A 16,109-nucleotide genomic window follows, 5' to 3' on the forward strand; every position below is an offset into this window, starting at 1 on the left:
TTTTCCAAAATTTTCTTAAGTAAATATGGCTTATGGGCATTTTTAACTTTTTTTTTCTTAAAATATGACACATCTTTTTTTTTTTGTAAAATTACATCAAGGCAAATTTTTCATTTAAATATTTTTTTTAAGTAAATAACTCCTGATGGTCAACATCTGGTCCACAAAGGTGAAAGGATTTTTCTTAAAAATATTTTTTTTTGTCAATTCCATTTTTATTTAGTTATTTTTTCAGACTTCCCACAAAAGAAGATGATTCGTGCTGTCTTCTCGTCCCGCAATTTCGCTCATTGTGTTGTTGCCGCTGCTTCGGAAGTCCTCGTAACCATCGCCGCCCGAAATAACGAGCGTCTTTCCGTACATTTCTGGCTTGTTTTTGCCGTGAATCGATAAGCGATTGGGTTTTTCGTCACTTTGGGTGCTCGTTTCGACAGTTGTGAGGAAACGCACGTGGCCTGTGTGCCCGTGTGGAATGCCTAAAATAAAAATTTTAAATTAAAAATGGTTTTGAGTTAATTTAAGAGATTTTTTTACCAGTTACTGGAGGAATAGCTGATCCTTGAGTCAATCCTTGCGCTGGGATGGTAAGTAATACGCCAGCACTCGTGCCAACCCATATCAAGTCTTTGCAAGCGAGTAACGAGGTAACGCGGAGACATGCCGCTTTGTGTTGTCGGATGATGTCGTCGCAATTGGAGAGCATTTTGTTGACGGATGGCGCGAGATTTACTTCGAAAAGGAGTTCGTAACTGAAATTTCAAAGATATTTTTGGATTAATATGTATTTCAAAATTTCAAAAAGCAAAATTTTGGAATTTTATTATTTTTCGTGCTCAATTTAATTTAATTGAATTGGAAAAATTTTTTAATTTCTTTAAAAAAAAGTTTTTTTTATTTTTTTAACTAATTTTTATTAAAAAAATTAAATTATTAATTATTTTTTTTTTAATTTAAATTAAATATAATTTGTTGAAATTTTTTATTAAATATTTTTAATTCAAATTTTATTTTATTTTATTATGTTAAGTAATTAAAATTTTATTTTATTTTATTATTTTGATTAATTAATTTAATTTACCTAATTTAAAATAATTATAATTATTTATTTTAATTTTATTTTTTAATTAATTAATTTTTTTTATTAAATCAAAAAATTTACAGAAAATTAAAAAATGAATTTCCATCTCCAATTTTTTAAAATTAATTTTTTTAATAATTTTTTTAGAATTTTTAAAAATTATTTTTATTATTTTAAATCAAATAAAAAAATTAAAGGAGTATGATTTATTTATTATTTTTTAAAATTTTTTATTTCAAGCTCATAATTTCAATTTTTGAACATATATTAACGAAAAAAATTATTTCTACAGTTCAAAATAATAGAAATTAATAGAATTTTAATTAAAATAATTATAAAATTGTATGAAAATCTATAAAAAATGTCAAAATTATTATAAAAATTCTTACCTTGTGGAATGGAAACACTTGATGTGAGCTGAATTTTGTATGGAAACCCACACACAATTACTCAAAGCTGCCATGTTCGTAATCGGCTTCGACTCATTCGAAATTTGGATTTGATTTTCAACCTAAAATAATTAAAAAAATCAAAATTTCATTCCAAAAAGATAAAAATTTCAAACCAACCTGCAACGAACTCGTATTCAAAATCTTAATAATTCCCTGTATCGAGCACCAAAGCTTCCCCAAGACATTAAGTAACTTCGTCACAGGCTCCGTAACTGTCCCAACGGAGATATGCAGCGGCGATTGCGTATTCCATCCGTTCATGTCGCGCGTATAAACCAAAATATCTCCATTGGCGAGCGACACAAAGACTCTGTTGTCCAAATAGAGAATCGAATAAACAGCAGAAACATGTTGAATCTTAATTTTGTTCTTTTTGATGCGAATATTGTCGGTGCAATTGTACACGTGAATGCATCCATCTTCCGTTCCGAGCCACATTGTGCTCTGATTGTGATTATTTTCCGTGTCGTCGCCCGTATTGGAGCCCAGCGAGTCTTGCTGTTGATGTTGCGGCACTAAAATTGGCGTTTCGACGACAGATGGCGCTGATGGAGGCGTCGCAGCGACAGATTTATCACAAGATGGCGTTTCTCCTTCGGAATCGTCACTCGAGGAGGATGACTCGAGACGAACGTTGCTACTGTCGTCGTCTTCATCGACTTTATTTTGTGGGTTTTTGGTGTTTTGCTGCGTTTGGGGCGTCGAATCGTCGAGAGATATGCTAACAGCGGGACTCGACGTACTATGATGACTATTTCTTTGACTAAAAAATTCAAAAAAATTAATCAAAAATTGAATTTTAAGGAAAAAAATGAGAAAAAATGGTAAAAAAGCTGATTATTACTTTTCTATACTAGCTGGCACAGATGCGACACACAATATTCTAGAATTGCAAACACCATTGCAACTTGTCACTGTAGGCTCTGGTAGTAAACTTAACACACAAACCTGAAAAAGTGATGAATTTCGTTGTTAAATTCGATTCTAAACACGTTTTTTGGTGCACTTTCTTGCAGTTATTGACAAAAAATCATAAAAATTCATGAAAAATTGAAAAACAAACCTGTCCGACATATCCGTCGCTATTGCAAACCCAAACGTCTTTTTGCCCGCCGAGCGTTGGCGAAGCACATGTGAATTGGAGACCAGCTCTTGTCTTCCTGATTGGCACAGAAGAGATGAATTCCGGCGTGGGATGCTTTTCGACACTCGTTGCGAGCTTTTGTTTCGCCTCCGTGAACGATTCTTCCCATTGCGTTCGTTTTTCCGGCTTGGAAAATACCACAGTCATCGTTTGAGCACCCGTTCTACGAAGAAAAATAAAAAATTTAAGATTTTACTTGAAATAAAAGCGAAAAAAATACTTACGGAGAGTTCAATGTTAACTCAAGTTGACTCAATTGCGAGTCATTGGATTGGCGATCGTTTAATTGGCGTTGAATTTCACGTTGCAAGTCACGAATTGTGTCTTCCAAGACTTGATGTGGGCATCTAATGATATGAAAAATGATTTTTAATGATTTTTTTTAAAAAGAAAATAGGAGATTTCTTACCGTAAACTGACTGTGAGTTCGGATATTTGTTGCAATTTGTTACAGTCTTCCGTTAATTGCTCGATTTCTTTCATGATACGGCGAACGTTTTCATCTTTAGCTAAAATTTAAAAAAAAAAATTTGTCAGAAAAATATTTAAAAAATTTTTTATTTAAAGAAATTTTTGATATTTTCGACATTTTCGAACAAAAGTTGCCATTTTCTGATAATTTATTTGTAGGGTTTTAATTTTCAAACCTTAAAATTATAGTAAAAAAATAAATAAGTTTTTTCAATATTGCTAATAAAATTAATTAATTTAAAATTAAAATAATTAAAATTAATTTTAAAAAATTTAAAAAAAATCAAATTAACCAAAAAATAAAAATTTGAGTCTAAAATAAAAATATAAATTGTAATTTTTTTCGTTAAATTTTTTTTTTATTTTTTTTGAATTTATTTCAAAAATTTTATTTAAGGTTTTCAGTTTTTGAAAATTTAACTGCAAGATTTTAATTTTTAGACCTTAATTTTAGGAAAAAAATTATAAATAAATTTCTTCAATATTGTGTAAATTAAAATTATTAAAATTATTTAGAAAAATTAAAAAAAAAAATAAAATTTTATTTTTAAATATTTGAAACCCAAATATAAAAAAATTTAGTAAATTTTATTTTTAAATATTTTAAACCCAAATATAAAAAATTTTAGTCAAAAATTCTATGAAAGATATTTTTTTTTTTATGATTTTGATAAGAGATTAATTATTTGTTAAAATTTAAATCTTTTTAAATATTTTTAAGAAATTTTAGATTTGTTTTGTTCAATTTTTTTTACAATTTTGTACGAAATTTTCAGTTTTTTTGATGTTTCAATTATAAAAAAATTTCTTTCAAATTTTTTCGACATTTAATAAAAATTATTTTATGAAAAAAAATTTAACGTATTTCGCGTAAAAAAATCACCAAGTCATCAAAGTCGTCATTGTCAAGTGACATCATTCCCTTATCAACGGCAATATCACCAAATCATCGCAATCTTTATTATTGTGTCCCATAATTATCGCGATATTAAAATAATTCAGAAAAAAATAACACAAAAAACGCCCGAATCTTTATCATTATGTGCACTATAGATTAACTTATCATTCGCGCCGTCAATTCCGACAAATTTATTCAACATTCAATAACTCTTCAGTTATCTTCGTGCAGTTCAATCGAAAAGTCAGCAATGCCCATTCAAAACGGAGACGGCACAAAATTCGTCAATTCACTCGCCCTCAAAGGCTTACTCGAGTTGCATTTGGCGCAAGATGTTCAAGTAAAATCCTACACGGTCGAACCTGCGAGTCATATTCGAGGTCACGTGACACGATCTGAGCTGAATCGAGTTTACATCAATTTTTCCTCTTCTACGGCGAAACAGGATGTTTTCAAAGTAATCGCCAAGGTCAAACCCTTGAAGGGAACACTGATCGAGGAATTTGAAACGAGCGATGCTTTTGAAAAGGAAACTTTGATGTACAAAGTAGTCCTGCCTTCATTGAAAGAATTACTTGCAAAATTCGCTGTGAGATTAGACTTTGGCCCAGCGCTGATTCATTCAATCACGTCACCGACGGAAGTTTTGTTCCTCGAGGATTTAACGGAGACCGGATATTGCACGGAATCAACTTCGTTAGGATTGAATTTTGATCAAGCGAAATTTGCGCTTGAGAAGTTGGCTTTTATGCATGCCGCGAGCGCCGTCATCTTGCAAAAGGTACGTGGCGTTATGCAATCAAACTTTATCAATACGTGCTCATTGATAAGAGATTTCTATTACAGTCACCTGAAGCATTGGCCAAATTCGATAAGGGAACATTCCATCAAGATTACCAAAGTAAACTTCATTATTTCACCGAAGCGTTCGATTATGTCGTTGAACATGGGCGAGATTTGGGCATTGATGCTTCATTATTGGCGAAATTGAGAAGTTTACCCGCAAATCTGACGAAAAAAGCTATTGAGGTTTACAATGACAAAAATTGCTTCCAAGTTTTGAATCATGGTGACTTTTATACGTCTAACATTCTCTTCAAGTATGGCAAAAATGGGCAATTAATCGATTGTGCTTTTGTAAGTTTTGCTTTTTTCATCCAAAAATCATTTTGACTCATTAAAAAATTTCAGGTCGATTATCAAAACTGCTTCGTGGGCTCCCCCGTAATAGATTTAATCTATTTCCTCACAACTTCCGTAAACGCCGATGTCCTTGAAACGCATCGTAATGACCTTGTGTACGCTTATCATGATTCGCTTGATGTTGTTTTAACAACCCTTGGCTTCAAAGGTCATAAACCTTCGTTACTTGAGTTACAATTGGAGCTGTTGAAAAAGGGAGCTCTCGAAGTTATCTTTACTCTCACTGCTGCTCCTTATTTGAGATCGACAGACAAGAAAATCGTTCCAGCGATCATTCCTTCCTTGCATAACGATGGAGTCAACAAGGAGTTCAAGAGCATTGGCGTGACACTTTTGAAGGAAAATTCTGCCTTTTTGAAGGCTCAACTCGAGCGCTTTAGTCGTTTGGGTCTCATGGAATGGGGCGCCGTTGAGAATAAAGTACGCGGAATTTTGGGACGTTTTCAGAAAATGGCAGCTTAACTGTATCTAAAAGTTTTATATGACTTCGCTTTATAGATAAGCAGTTTGTTCGCTGTAAGGAAAAAAAAGTATTTAAAAAAAAATAAATATTTACTCACATTTCACAATTTCCAAGTCGTCAAGTGCTATTTTAGTCAGTAGCTTATATTTGTGCGTGTCTAAAGTAATGGCAACGCTAACCGGACAACTTCTGTAATAAAATAAAATAAAAAAAGAAGAAGAGGAAAATTGTAATAAAATGTCAAGTACGGGAAATCTATTTTAAAATGATCAAACAACAACAACAACAAACAGGGAGCGAAACAGAGGAAATTACATAATAAAAATCAATAGCATCCATCTCCTACATTGCTCCAATTTAATTTAGTTCGCTAGGCAATTTTGTCGGATATTTATAGGAAAACGAGAGAGAGTGAGGGATGCGACGACAGACTTTGTTACTGTTTTAATTGGTATTTTATACAGATAAAAGGCGGATATTTTAGTGCAAAAAAAAAAATGTTGAAAGGCAGATATTGTTCGAAACAATGGAAAATAGGTTAAAAAACCATTTGTTGCTTAAATTTGTTTACAGAGTAATTTAGTTACATGTACCATATGAGGTTGTCGTTGGTCATAAATTTTACTTTGCTGACAGTTTTGTTAGGTTTTAGGATTTTAATAGGATTTTGTGTGTTTTACGGAAGACCGTTATTCAATTAAACGAGAATATGAGAAGCTAATGAAACAATTTTCAGGAGATTCCAAAATTTGTTTATCAATTTTGGTAATTTCGAAAGACTTTCGAACTAATTTTCGTAAAATATGAGAAGTTTATGAAACAATTTTCGAAAATTCGAAACGCTCAAAGAATAATTTTCGAAAATTTTGCAACCAGTTTTCGAATATTTGAGATTCGCATTTATTTTTTTTTTCAATAATCTTTGAAAATTTCGGATAATTCGTAAATTTGAGAATATCACGGAACACTATTCGATAATTAAAAAATTTCAATAAATGATTCTCGAATATTTAATAAATTTCTTACAAATTTTCGAAATTAATTTTCTGATACAAACAAACAGTTTTCGAAAACTTGAGATTCTGATTTAATTTTTTTTTTAATAATCTTCGATCATTTTTGTGGGTTTAAAGAACAAATTTTCGCAATTCGATCTCATATCCAAAATTTAATGAAACGATTTTCGAAAATTAAATATGTTCTATGAATAATTTTCGAATAATTAATAAATTTCATACAAATTTTCGAAAAGTTTCGAAATTAATTTTCGAAAATTCAAATTGTTTTTAAAAAAAAGTAAAAAAAATTACTTACACAGGCTTCCTGATAGTTCCGCTGCGTCTCTTGATGCTCGTTATCACCAACAAATCGCTAAATAGAAAGAATCCACGTTCCTTACGCGTCGCTTGACCAAATGGCATCGTCACTAAATCAAACAACAAGAATGCACGATCAGGCGTTACCAAGTCATTGATGCCTTCTATCACACTCTGCGGTTAAAAAATCCATTTTATGAGTTCAAAAGTTCAAATTCGGTCAAAAAAATAAAAACTAACCTCTAAATCCTTCAATGTCGCTTCACGATGTCCATTTTCCAGCGCCTCTTTCTCCATACAATTTATATGAAGAAGAATATTATGGACGAGCTTTGACGCTTCTTGAAGCGATTTCTGATCTGGATGCTCCAGATCCGTATGTTTTATCAGTCTTGCGAAAATTAATTCATACCTTTGGGAAAAAAATAATTTTTAGTGAAATTTCTTATCGAAGTAAAGGTAAAAACTTACCATGGAAATTTTTGTACTGGCGTGATGAGAAGATGATCCAACGTTAGCTTACGTTTGTGTTCGCGTGCATTCGCTGCCAAAAATCGAGCGAATTGAGGCCGTTGTGAGCAAGCGGTTCGTATTGCATTTTTCGCTTTCGGTGAGTTATTGATGAACGAAGTGTAGGTTTCCAATATCGAAGGATCAGAAAACTGTTGAAGGTTGGAAAAAATATTGATTAAATTTTGTTAAGTGAAGAAATTTGTAAAAACTCACGACTTCAATAAATGCATCGCCAACTTTTTGCATGGGATCCCACGTTTCAAAGCGACATTTTAATTCGTCAAGGAAGCGCTCGTGTATTTTTAGAATAGAGGGTATCATGAAAAATATCTCGTCTACTAAATTGGCATCGATAATTCCGGAATTTTCGGGCGATTTTAAGGGGTTCATGTATTTCTAAAATTATTTTTTTATTTAATTAAATATTTTATTAATTTTTATTTTAAAATTAATAAACAATAAAATTAATGAAAAATTAAAGTAAAATAAATATATAAAAAATTAAATTAAATAAATAAAATCTTTAAAAATAATTTTAATATTATTTTTTTTTATTTTAATTAATTTTTTAAAGTCAAGTATTTTTAATTAATTTTAATTTAAATATTAAAAAATATTAATAAAAAAAATTAAATCTTATTATTTTTATAAAATTATATTTTTTTTATTTTATTAAAAAAAATAATTACCTAATTAAAGTTAAAAATAAAATATTTTAAAAATTCAATACATTTAATAAATTTATAAATTTAAATTCATAAAAAAATTAAATTAACTAATTTAAAAAAATTATTTAAAAAAATTTAATAAATAAAAATATATTTTTTTAAATTAATAAATAAATAATTAAATTAATAAAAAAAAATAATAATAAAAATTTATTACAAAAAAAAAAATTATTAAAAAAAAATTATTATTAAATTAAATTTCAAAATTATTTTAAATTTCTTACCATAACTATCGTTTGTAACGATTCAACATAATTCTGCTCGGTATGATATAGTTCTATCACAACGTGAATTCTTTGATCAGCATCAGAAACGTTCTAAAATAAAAAAAAAATAAAACTTTAAAAAAAATCCTTTGATCCAATATTCTCTGCCAATTAAATTTCTCGAAACCCACGCAGCAACATCCTGCACGTGAAATATCGAATTTCGTCTATGAACGTAAAATAAACGTATTTTCGCGTAAATTCATTAACGGTCAATAAACCATCATTGTCAAATATCGAGAAGATACGAAACACTTCGAGATAAATTCTAAAAATTTCCATAACGTCATCCTCAGCGATAAATTTTTCCTCTCCTTTGACCGCATTTTCTGCCATGGCATCCGTTGCTGGGGTGTCGCTTATGTAATTTTGCAGTGAAAAACGAAGTTTCTCGCATTCCTTTGATTTTTTTCAGAGATAAAATATTTCACAATAAAATCGTTGCGTAAAAAAGGAAAGATGAAAGGTACCCTCGTCATCGGTGCTGCTGCACACAATGAAAAAGCAGCACGTGTGAAAATTCCTTTGATTTTTTTATTGTGACAAAGTGCTTTAAGAGACATATCGACAACATGAAGTGAAATTAGATTTATTTTCAAAGAAAAAATTGATTTTAAATTAGTGCTGAGTGAATGGATATTTGCAGTTTAAAGAGGGAAATTGATGAAAAGGAAATTTTAGGTTGAGTGAAATTTAATTAAATGAAAGGAAATTCACTTAAAATCAGAAATTTTGCTTAAAATGTGATATTTTTTAATTTAGATGAAATTTTTTTACTTTAAATTTTTTTTTTATTTTTTAAATTAATTTATTAATTTATTTTTTATACTTTTTTTTAATTTTTACAAAATTTATATTAAGTTTGCTCTAAAAAATCTGTTGTGACCTTATAACTCGAGAACGATGCGTCTCCGAGCATATGTTTCAAAAAGAAAAATTATCTGCTCGAGTCAGCGCACAATGTAAGCGAAAAAAATTTTGTCAAAAAAATTTCACCCAAAATCCTCTTTTTTAATTTTATTTTTTTTTACTTTTTAAATTTTTTTTAACATTTTTTTTATTTTTAATTTTTTCAGATTTTTTTTTACTTTAAAAAACGTAAAAAAAAATCATCGACTGCCAAATATTTTCACTTGTACAGCTTCAGAAACATGTGAAAAATGACCTTTCTACCTTTCAATTTTTCCTTCCGTCCCACATATTTTCGTTCGAGTTCATCGTCTTTCTTCGTCTTGCCACGCCACATCGTAAGTTCAAACGTAAACTAAACTAATTTTCGCTCCAATCGCATTCTCTTCTGTCAAAAGATTGATGACCTTGCTTGTCATAACTTCCGACACGTTCTTCTAATGCATATGGAAAAACGTATGCAGAAATGGCACATGAGCGACTTAAAAGATTCCGATGATTTACGTTTTGGTCTCGTGTGCGTAAAAAATTCTTCATATGCCTTCAATAAAAAAAAGAAGACGACGACGATAATTTAATAAAGAAGAAAAAAAAATGATTGTCGAAAAACCGACACGCGATGATATTAATTTATTACAACGCAGCGTGATTCATTGTTGCAAGGAAATTCGTTGTTTTGTTCATTTTTCGTTAGGACTCTCGACAAATTCGCAGGCGGTCCCAATAAATGTCAACAAATTTAGATGACAATAATTTAAGAGGATTTACGAGAAAATTCTCGAATGACTTAATTTCTTGGAATTGGTTCGTTTTTGTTAAAAATTTTTACGAGGAGTTTCATTCATGAGGAATATTGATGAATATGATTGAATGATTCGAGAAATTTTATTCATTTATTTTATTTATTTAGCAAGAATTATTTTTTTTTCAAAAGCATTTCAAAGAATTTGAGTTGAAGAATGATTTTTTCATTTTATTTTTGTCTGTCTTTAACATATCGTTAAAAAAAATAAAAATTTTAAATTTTGCATTAGGACAAATTTTCAGAATGTGCATTGGGTCAACATTTTAGAATATGCATTGGGTCGTTAAATTTAACTAAAATATATGAAATAAAAAAAAAATTCAAAAATCTGCTTTTTGCTAATAAAAAATATTTAAAAAATTCAATAAAAAGTTAAAAAATATGAAAATCCTTTAAAATTTGAGGATCAGAAAAAAATATTCAAATCCAATAATTTTAAAATTTTTATAATTTTCTAAATTAATAATTAATAAATTAATTAATTAAAAAAATAATTAATTAATTAATTAATAAATAAATAAATAGTTTTTTAAATTTCTCAAATTTTAAAGAATTTTTATTTATTTTTCGCTTCGTGAATTTTTTCATAAAAGCATATTTTTGATATTTTTTTTTTATTTTTCTTATTTTATACATTTTAGTTAAATTTAATGACTCAATGTACATTCGGAAAAGTCAACCCAATGCACATTTAAAAGTTTTGTCCCGATGCACATAACTTCATTTTATTAATTTTCAAGTTCATAGAAGTCAAAAAATTGAAAAAAAAATTTTTTTTCTGATTTTTAGGGATGATAAAAAAAAATTAAATACAAAATTTAAAAAAAAAATAAATTTAATTAAAAAAAAAAATAAAAATTTTACGTTAAAAATGCGCTTTAATTAAAAATTCATTTTTCAACGACTTTTTAATTTTTTTTTCATCCCAAACGATCGAAAATAATTTTAAGATTTTGTTTTTTTCCCTTTATTTATTGACTTACTTCTTTTTTAAATCTTCTCCCCTTTGGACATTTCTTGAGACGGAAGTGGTTGCTTAGCAAATCGAATTGAAACTCGATTTCGCAATCCACATAATTCTCATTTTTTCATGTGTATCAACGTGTGTCGTATGCTTCTTGTTTATTTAGACAAAATAGAATTTCAATGCCAGAAGCAAATACCAAATCGACATGATTATCGAACAACAAGCACTCACACACGCGTAAAACATGTGAAAAAATAACACACGCAGAACGAGTGAAAAGAGATAAATTTCAATAATAATTGGAAAACTTTTGTAAAAAAAACATTTTAGGCTCCAATGTTCATTAATTTTACAGGGAGCACGAGAGAAAAAGAGAGAGAGAGTGTGTAAACAGGTATCAAACACCCACCCACAGAAGCATCTGGTTTGATTATCATTTATTTTTGTCTACAAAACGCGACTTACTATACGGGGGGAAAATTCTGCATGGCGCCAAATTGTAAATAAATAAAACAGTGATAAATAACGTGACTTTAAGAGGCGACCAAGCAAGCAATTTATTTGTGTATCGTGTGTGCTCGTGATGTTTCGCGCGGATTAAGATTGACACGTCAATTAATTATTTATTCTCACTTTCGGCTTCGACAATTTTCATGACGAATTTTCGGAGTTGTTTGACGCGAGACAAAAATGAGATGAAAATGTTGATTATGACACATGTGAAGTAATTTTGTGTGGTTTCCGTTTTATTGTTCGCGTAATGAAAAGGTAATTTTTGCGTGACGACATTTTAATGAAAGTGGTTTTAATTGACAAGAAAGCCACTTGATAAATTGGTTTCGATTGATTTTCAATATTTTGACAGCTAAACAATATTTGTTGACTTTACAATTTTACTAAAAATTTTCGAATCTCAGAGTATTATAGAAAATTTTTAATAACATTTTCAAAAAATATTAAAAAAAAAGAAAATATTCGTCTAAAAATGTAATTTCGACATTTTCTGTTCTAAAAAGTACCCAAAACTTAAATTTTTAATTAATTAATATTTTACACAAATTCAATAATTTTTATTCATTTTTAGAATAAAATTATTATTTTAAATTTAAATGAATTTTAATTAAAATTTTCATAAATTTTGAAACTAATTTTTTATTTATTAATAAAAAAAAAATAAAAAAATTTCATATTAATTTAATTTAAATTTAAAATCTAAATATTATTTTTATTTTTTGCATTAAATCGTTTTTATTAAAAAATTAAAAATTATAGATTTTTTTTTTTTTATTAAATTTTTAAATTTTAATATTTTTATTAACTAAAATAATAAATTTTCAATAAAATGTGTAAAAAATGATTTTAAAAAAATTAGAATTAGAACATTTTTTCTTGTATTTTTCAATAAATTATTTTTTTCTTAAGAATTTAAATATTTTTGTCCATTTTTAGAATAAAAATATTAAATAATAATAATTATTATATTAAATAAAAAATTATTTTTATTGTTAAAAATTTTTTTTAATTAAATTTTAATTTTTAAATTAAATTTCTAAATTTTTTTTTAAATTTTATTTTTAATTTTTTTTTAATTTTTAATATTTATTTTTATTTTTTTATATTTTTAATTAATTATAAAAAAAATAAAATTATTTAAATTAAAAATATTTTTTTTTTATGAATTAGAATATTATTTTTTTAAAAATTTTTCAAAAAAAAAAATAATTAAGTGAAAAAAAAATAATTTAATTATTTAAGAATTAAAAAAAAATAGAAAATCTTTTAAAATAATTTCTTCTTTTCATTAAATTATTTTTTTATTTAATTTTTTTTTTAACAAATTCCATTAAAAACACTTCAAATCCTCATACGATCGAAACATTTTCAATAATCTCACAACTTTAAATTGATGACCCAACATTAATACTTAATTCCGTAACGAACCATCCCTTGCACTCATTTGTCTTATTTATTTATAAATTCTCTTTTCTACCTTTTTAATGACATCATTTAACTAAAAATCAATATCTTTGAGGTAGGTTTCTCTAACCGCATGTCACTGACCTCCATACCTTTGCACTCTAAAATTTGTTCATAACAAAAGTTAAAATACTTACAAATTCGCAATTTCCTATAATTTGACTGGTAAATGTTGTTGGTGTCGAATCTGAGTTACTTTTGTTGCAATTACTTGCGGGATCATCTTCGGAATCGGAACACAAACTTCCACTAAAAGGCATTTCTTGTCCGAAATATTTTTGTTTTGTTTTTGCAACAAACGCCCTTTATTTTGCCATATGTTCAATTTTTAATTTTTTTTTATATTTTTGTTGTTATTTGTGTTTTTGTTATAAAAGTCGGTTTAATGCAAACTAATTCGAAACACACGTTTTTCATGTAGCACAAAAATTATTTTACGATCAAAACACACTCGGGTTGTCTTGTAATTATAATTACTTCACACTTGTTATTGTAATTGTTTTTGTTTTGGGTACTGGCGAACTTTTTTAATTTTCTCTCGCACAGCTGTGTACTATGTGCAAATAATTTGTAATGTTTATATCTTTAGTTCAAGGCAATTTTTGTTGATGATTCACCGAACGAGCTGCAAGAAGATTTGAAATTTTTTTGAGGAAATTCCTCGAAAGCTCTAAAGTTTAATTTTGAATGGGAATCAATAGAAAAAGTTTGGAAAGAAGTTGTGCAACAAATCGTTCGTGAACCCCTTTTATTGCTTTTAAAATGGTTTCTATGGTTCAAAAATAGATGAATTTAACTTCGTGGAAACTGAATTAACTCTTTGGGTAAGAATCTGAACATCCTTGAAATAATTTTTTTCCTTAGATTTTCGAATTTCAACTTTAAAGCTTGAAATTACTTCTTCAACACTTAAGAGCGAAAGTCTTAAATTTTGACAGAATTCACAATTTTCGATAAAATCTGAAATATGAAGCGATATTGAAGCAAATTTGTTTCATTTTTGATCGAAAATTTGATTCTAGATCGATTTAGAATCATATTTTCGATCAAAGATGAAACAAATTTGCTTCACAATTTATGAAAAATTCAGATTTTATCGAAAATTGTGAAATTTGTCAAATTTTAAGACTTTCGCTTTTAAGCTTTTATAAAAAAATTTAAAGCTTAAAAGCAAAAACTCGAAAATCTAAGAGGACCTTACAACTTTTAAGTCAAATGACCTACTTTTCCATGCTTTTAAACGGCGACGATGGAAAAAAGTCATGTTTATTTTGCAAGGAAATGGAAGAAAAATCTTTACTGAAATGGAAAATTTCGTTGATGAAGTCAAATGTTAAGTTGAAGGACTTAAAATACGTCCTGTTTGAACAAGATTTCCCAAAATAAGGTTTCAAAAATTTCCAAAGAAAAGTTTTGTGGATAAATTTTACATTTCAAAGAACTTAAAATGTTAAATTCTTTGAAATGTAAAATTCATCTTCTTTCAAGCCACAGGACTTTTCTTTGGAAACTACCAAAGTAACGAAACTTTATCTTGAGAAATCTTGTTCAAATTGTTACAAACACGTCCTTCAACTTAACATTTGACTTCATCATCGAAATTTTCCATTTCAACAAGATTCTTCTTCCACTTCCGAGACTGTTTCTCGGTAAAGTAAACATCGTCGCCGTTCAAAAGCACGGAAAAGTAGGTCATTCCCTCCCACATAATTTGCTCCTTGCGTTATTTACGTCCTATTTATTCTACCAGCTACCTAATAAAGCAACAACAAGTGGGCGCAGAGAAAAGTACAAGAAATCGAATATGACTCTTTAATACATAAGAATAAGAAAAAGATGCGAAAATTCGTTGATTTTCAAGGAAATTCGAGGAAAGACGTGACCTTAATCCCTTATTTATTTACACTTTGCGTCAACAAAGACAGCATACTTGAATGGCGATGTCCTTGACGGTATTTGATTGCGTTTCAGATTTGTCACAACTTCATATATAACGACGAGTCCTCGTTACACAACAGACTGCAAGGGAAAAAAAACAAGTAATCCTCTTTAAATTACGTTACGACAGAGTTCTGAGAACGGGATTGTGCTTAAATTTAATTACACAATGACGTGGCGTCGGCATCCTGTAACGGAAGAATTTTGCGCGCATTTTTCCGGAGAAATGGTTCGCTTAAATCAACAATGGACTTCTTCTTTTTTTTCGGGGCAAAGTAAACAATTCGCTGAAGTATGTCTTGGCGGAGAGGCAAAACACCTGAGACAACGCAGAAGGGGACATCCCACGACAAACGCACTTTACCTTCTTGTTCGGTATCGTTGACGTCATTAATTCAACGTGATATTATTTATTGTTGTGCTTCATCAACAAACTTTCTTCACTTTTTTTTTTGTATTTCGTTTTCTTAGAAATTTTTCTTATTTTTAATTTGAATGATTCAGATTTCAATTTTTTTTTTAATATCTTCCGTGTGTGAAAAATATTTCTGCTGTAGTACACACAAAATAGTATTAGAAGAAAAATTGTTTATATTTAATAGAGAAATTTTTTAGGAGAGCGAATTTTTTCCACTTGTTACACGATTCAGTTAAGACGAGCAACTAGTTGATGCGCTTCCTCGCAAAAATACAAAAAATATATTTTCACACATTTAAACAAACAACGATTTCCAGCGTGGAAATTTCGAGCATGCGCGTTTCCCGAAACTTGTGAGATTTGAAAATCTCTTCGAGATTTGTGTCGAAGATTCGTTGAGCACGTGACAGAAGCTGATTCGAATTGTGGTTGTTTGTGTGGACAGCATGCTGTTGTTTTTCCAGAAAATTTAACGTTGAGTGTAAGCAGAGAGGTTTGAAAGGCATTTTTTGTTTGAAAATTCACAACACTTTGAACATCTGTCTGTTTATTGGTCCTTTAAG

The 16,109-nt window shown here is 28.6% G+C and overlaps 2 protein-coding genes across 2 annotated transcripts in view; one reads left to right on the forward strand and one right to left on the reverse strand.

The window, feature by feature from the left end:
• The window catches only part of LOC134830249 (rho guanine nucleotide exchange factor 17), a 27,824-nt gene continuing 11,715 nt past the window's right edge, over positions 1–16,109 (reverse strand). The window contains exons 4-17 of the mRNA XM_063844067.1: positions 8,491–8,583; positions 7,752–7,934; positions 7,497–7,687; positions 7,266–7,437; positions 7,024–7,199; positions 5,807–5,898; positions 3,084–3,183; positions 2,899–3,021; positions 2,594–2,837; positions 2,375–2,478; positions 1,648–2,293; positions 1,468–1,589; positions 535–749; positions 1–476 (exon numbers count right to left, since the gene is read on the reverse strand). Of these exons, the coding sequence (XP_063700137.1) occupies positions 232–476; positions 535–749; positions 1,468–1,589; positions 1,648–2,293; positions 2,375–2,478; positions 2,594–2,837; positions 2,899–3,021; positions 3,084–3,183; positions 5,807–5,898; positions 7,024–7,199; positions 7,266–7,437; positions 7,497–7,687; positions 7,752–7,934; positions 8,491–8,583 (2,706 nt within the window). The 3' untranslated portion in view covers positions 1–231. The remainder of the gene's footprint in view (positions 477–534; positions 750–1,467; positions 1,590–1,647; positions 2,294–2,374; positions 2,479–2,593; positions 2,838–2,898; positions 3,022–3,083; positions 3,184–5,806; positions 5,899–7,023; positions 7,200–7,265; positions 7,438–7,496; positions 7,688–7,751; positions 7,935–8,490; positions 8,584–16,109) is intronic.
• LOC134831187 (uncharacterized) lies at positions 4,245–6,224 on the forward strand. Its single transcript, XM_063845242.1, has 3 exons — positions 4,245–4,824; positions 4,890–5,180; positions 5,235–6,224. The coding sequence occupies exons 1-3, from the start codon at positions 4,294–4,296 to the stop codon at positions 5,706–5,708; spliced, it is 1,296 nt and encodes a 431-aa protein (XP_063701312.1). The 5' UTR covers positions 4,245–4,293; the 3' UTR covers positions 5,709–6,224.

This window comes from Culicoides brevitarsis, chromosome 1, assembly GCF_036172545.1.
Source record: "Culicoides brevitarsis isolate CSIRO-B50_1 chromosome 1, AGI_CSIRO_Cbre_v1, whole genome shotgun sequence".
In the NCBI taxonomy this organism is placed as follows: Eukaryota; Metazoa; Arthropoda; class Insecta; order Diptera; family Ceratopogonidae; genus Culicoides; species Culicoides brevitarsis.

Coding starts and splice junctions, on each gene's coding strand:
- LOC134831187 (XM_063845242.1), top strand. CDS start 4,294: ATGCCCATTCAAAACGGAGACGGCACAAAATTCGTCAATTCACTCGCC. Junction 4,825..4,889: donor GCGCCGTCATCTTGCAAAAG/GTACGTGGCGTT, acceptor TTTCTATTACAG/TCACCTGAAGCATTGGCCAA. Junction 5,181..5,234: donor AATTAATCGATTGTGCTTTT/GTAAGTTTTGCT, acceptor AAAAAATTTCAG/GTCGATTATCAAAACTGCTT.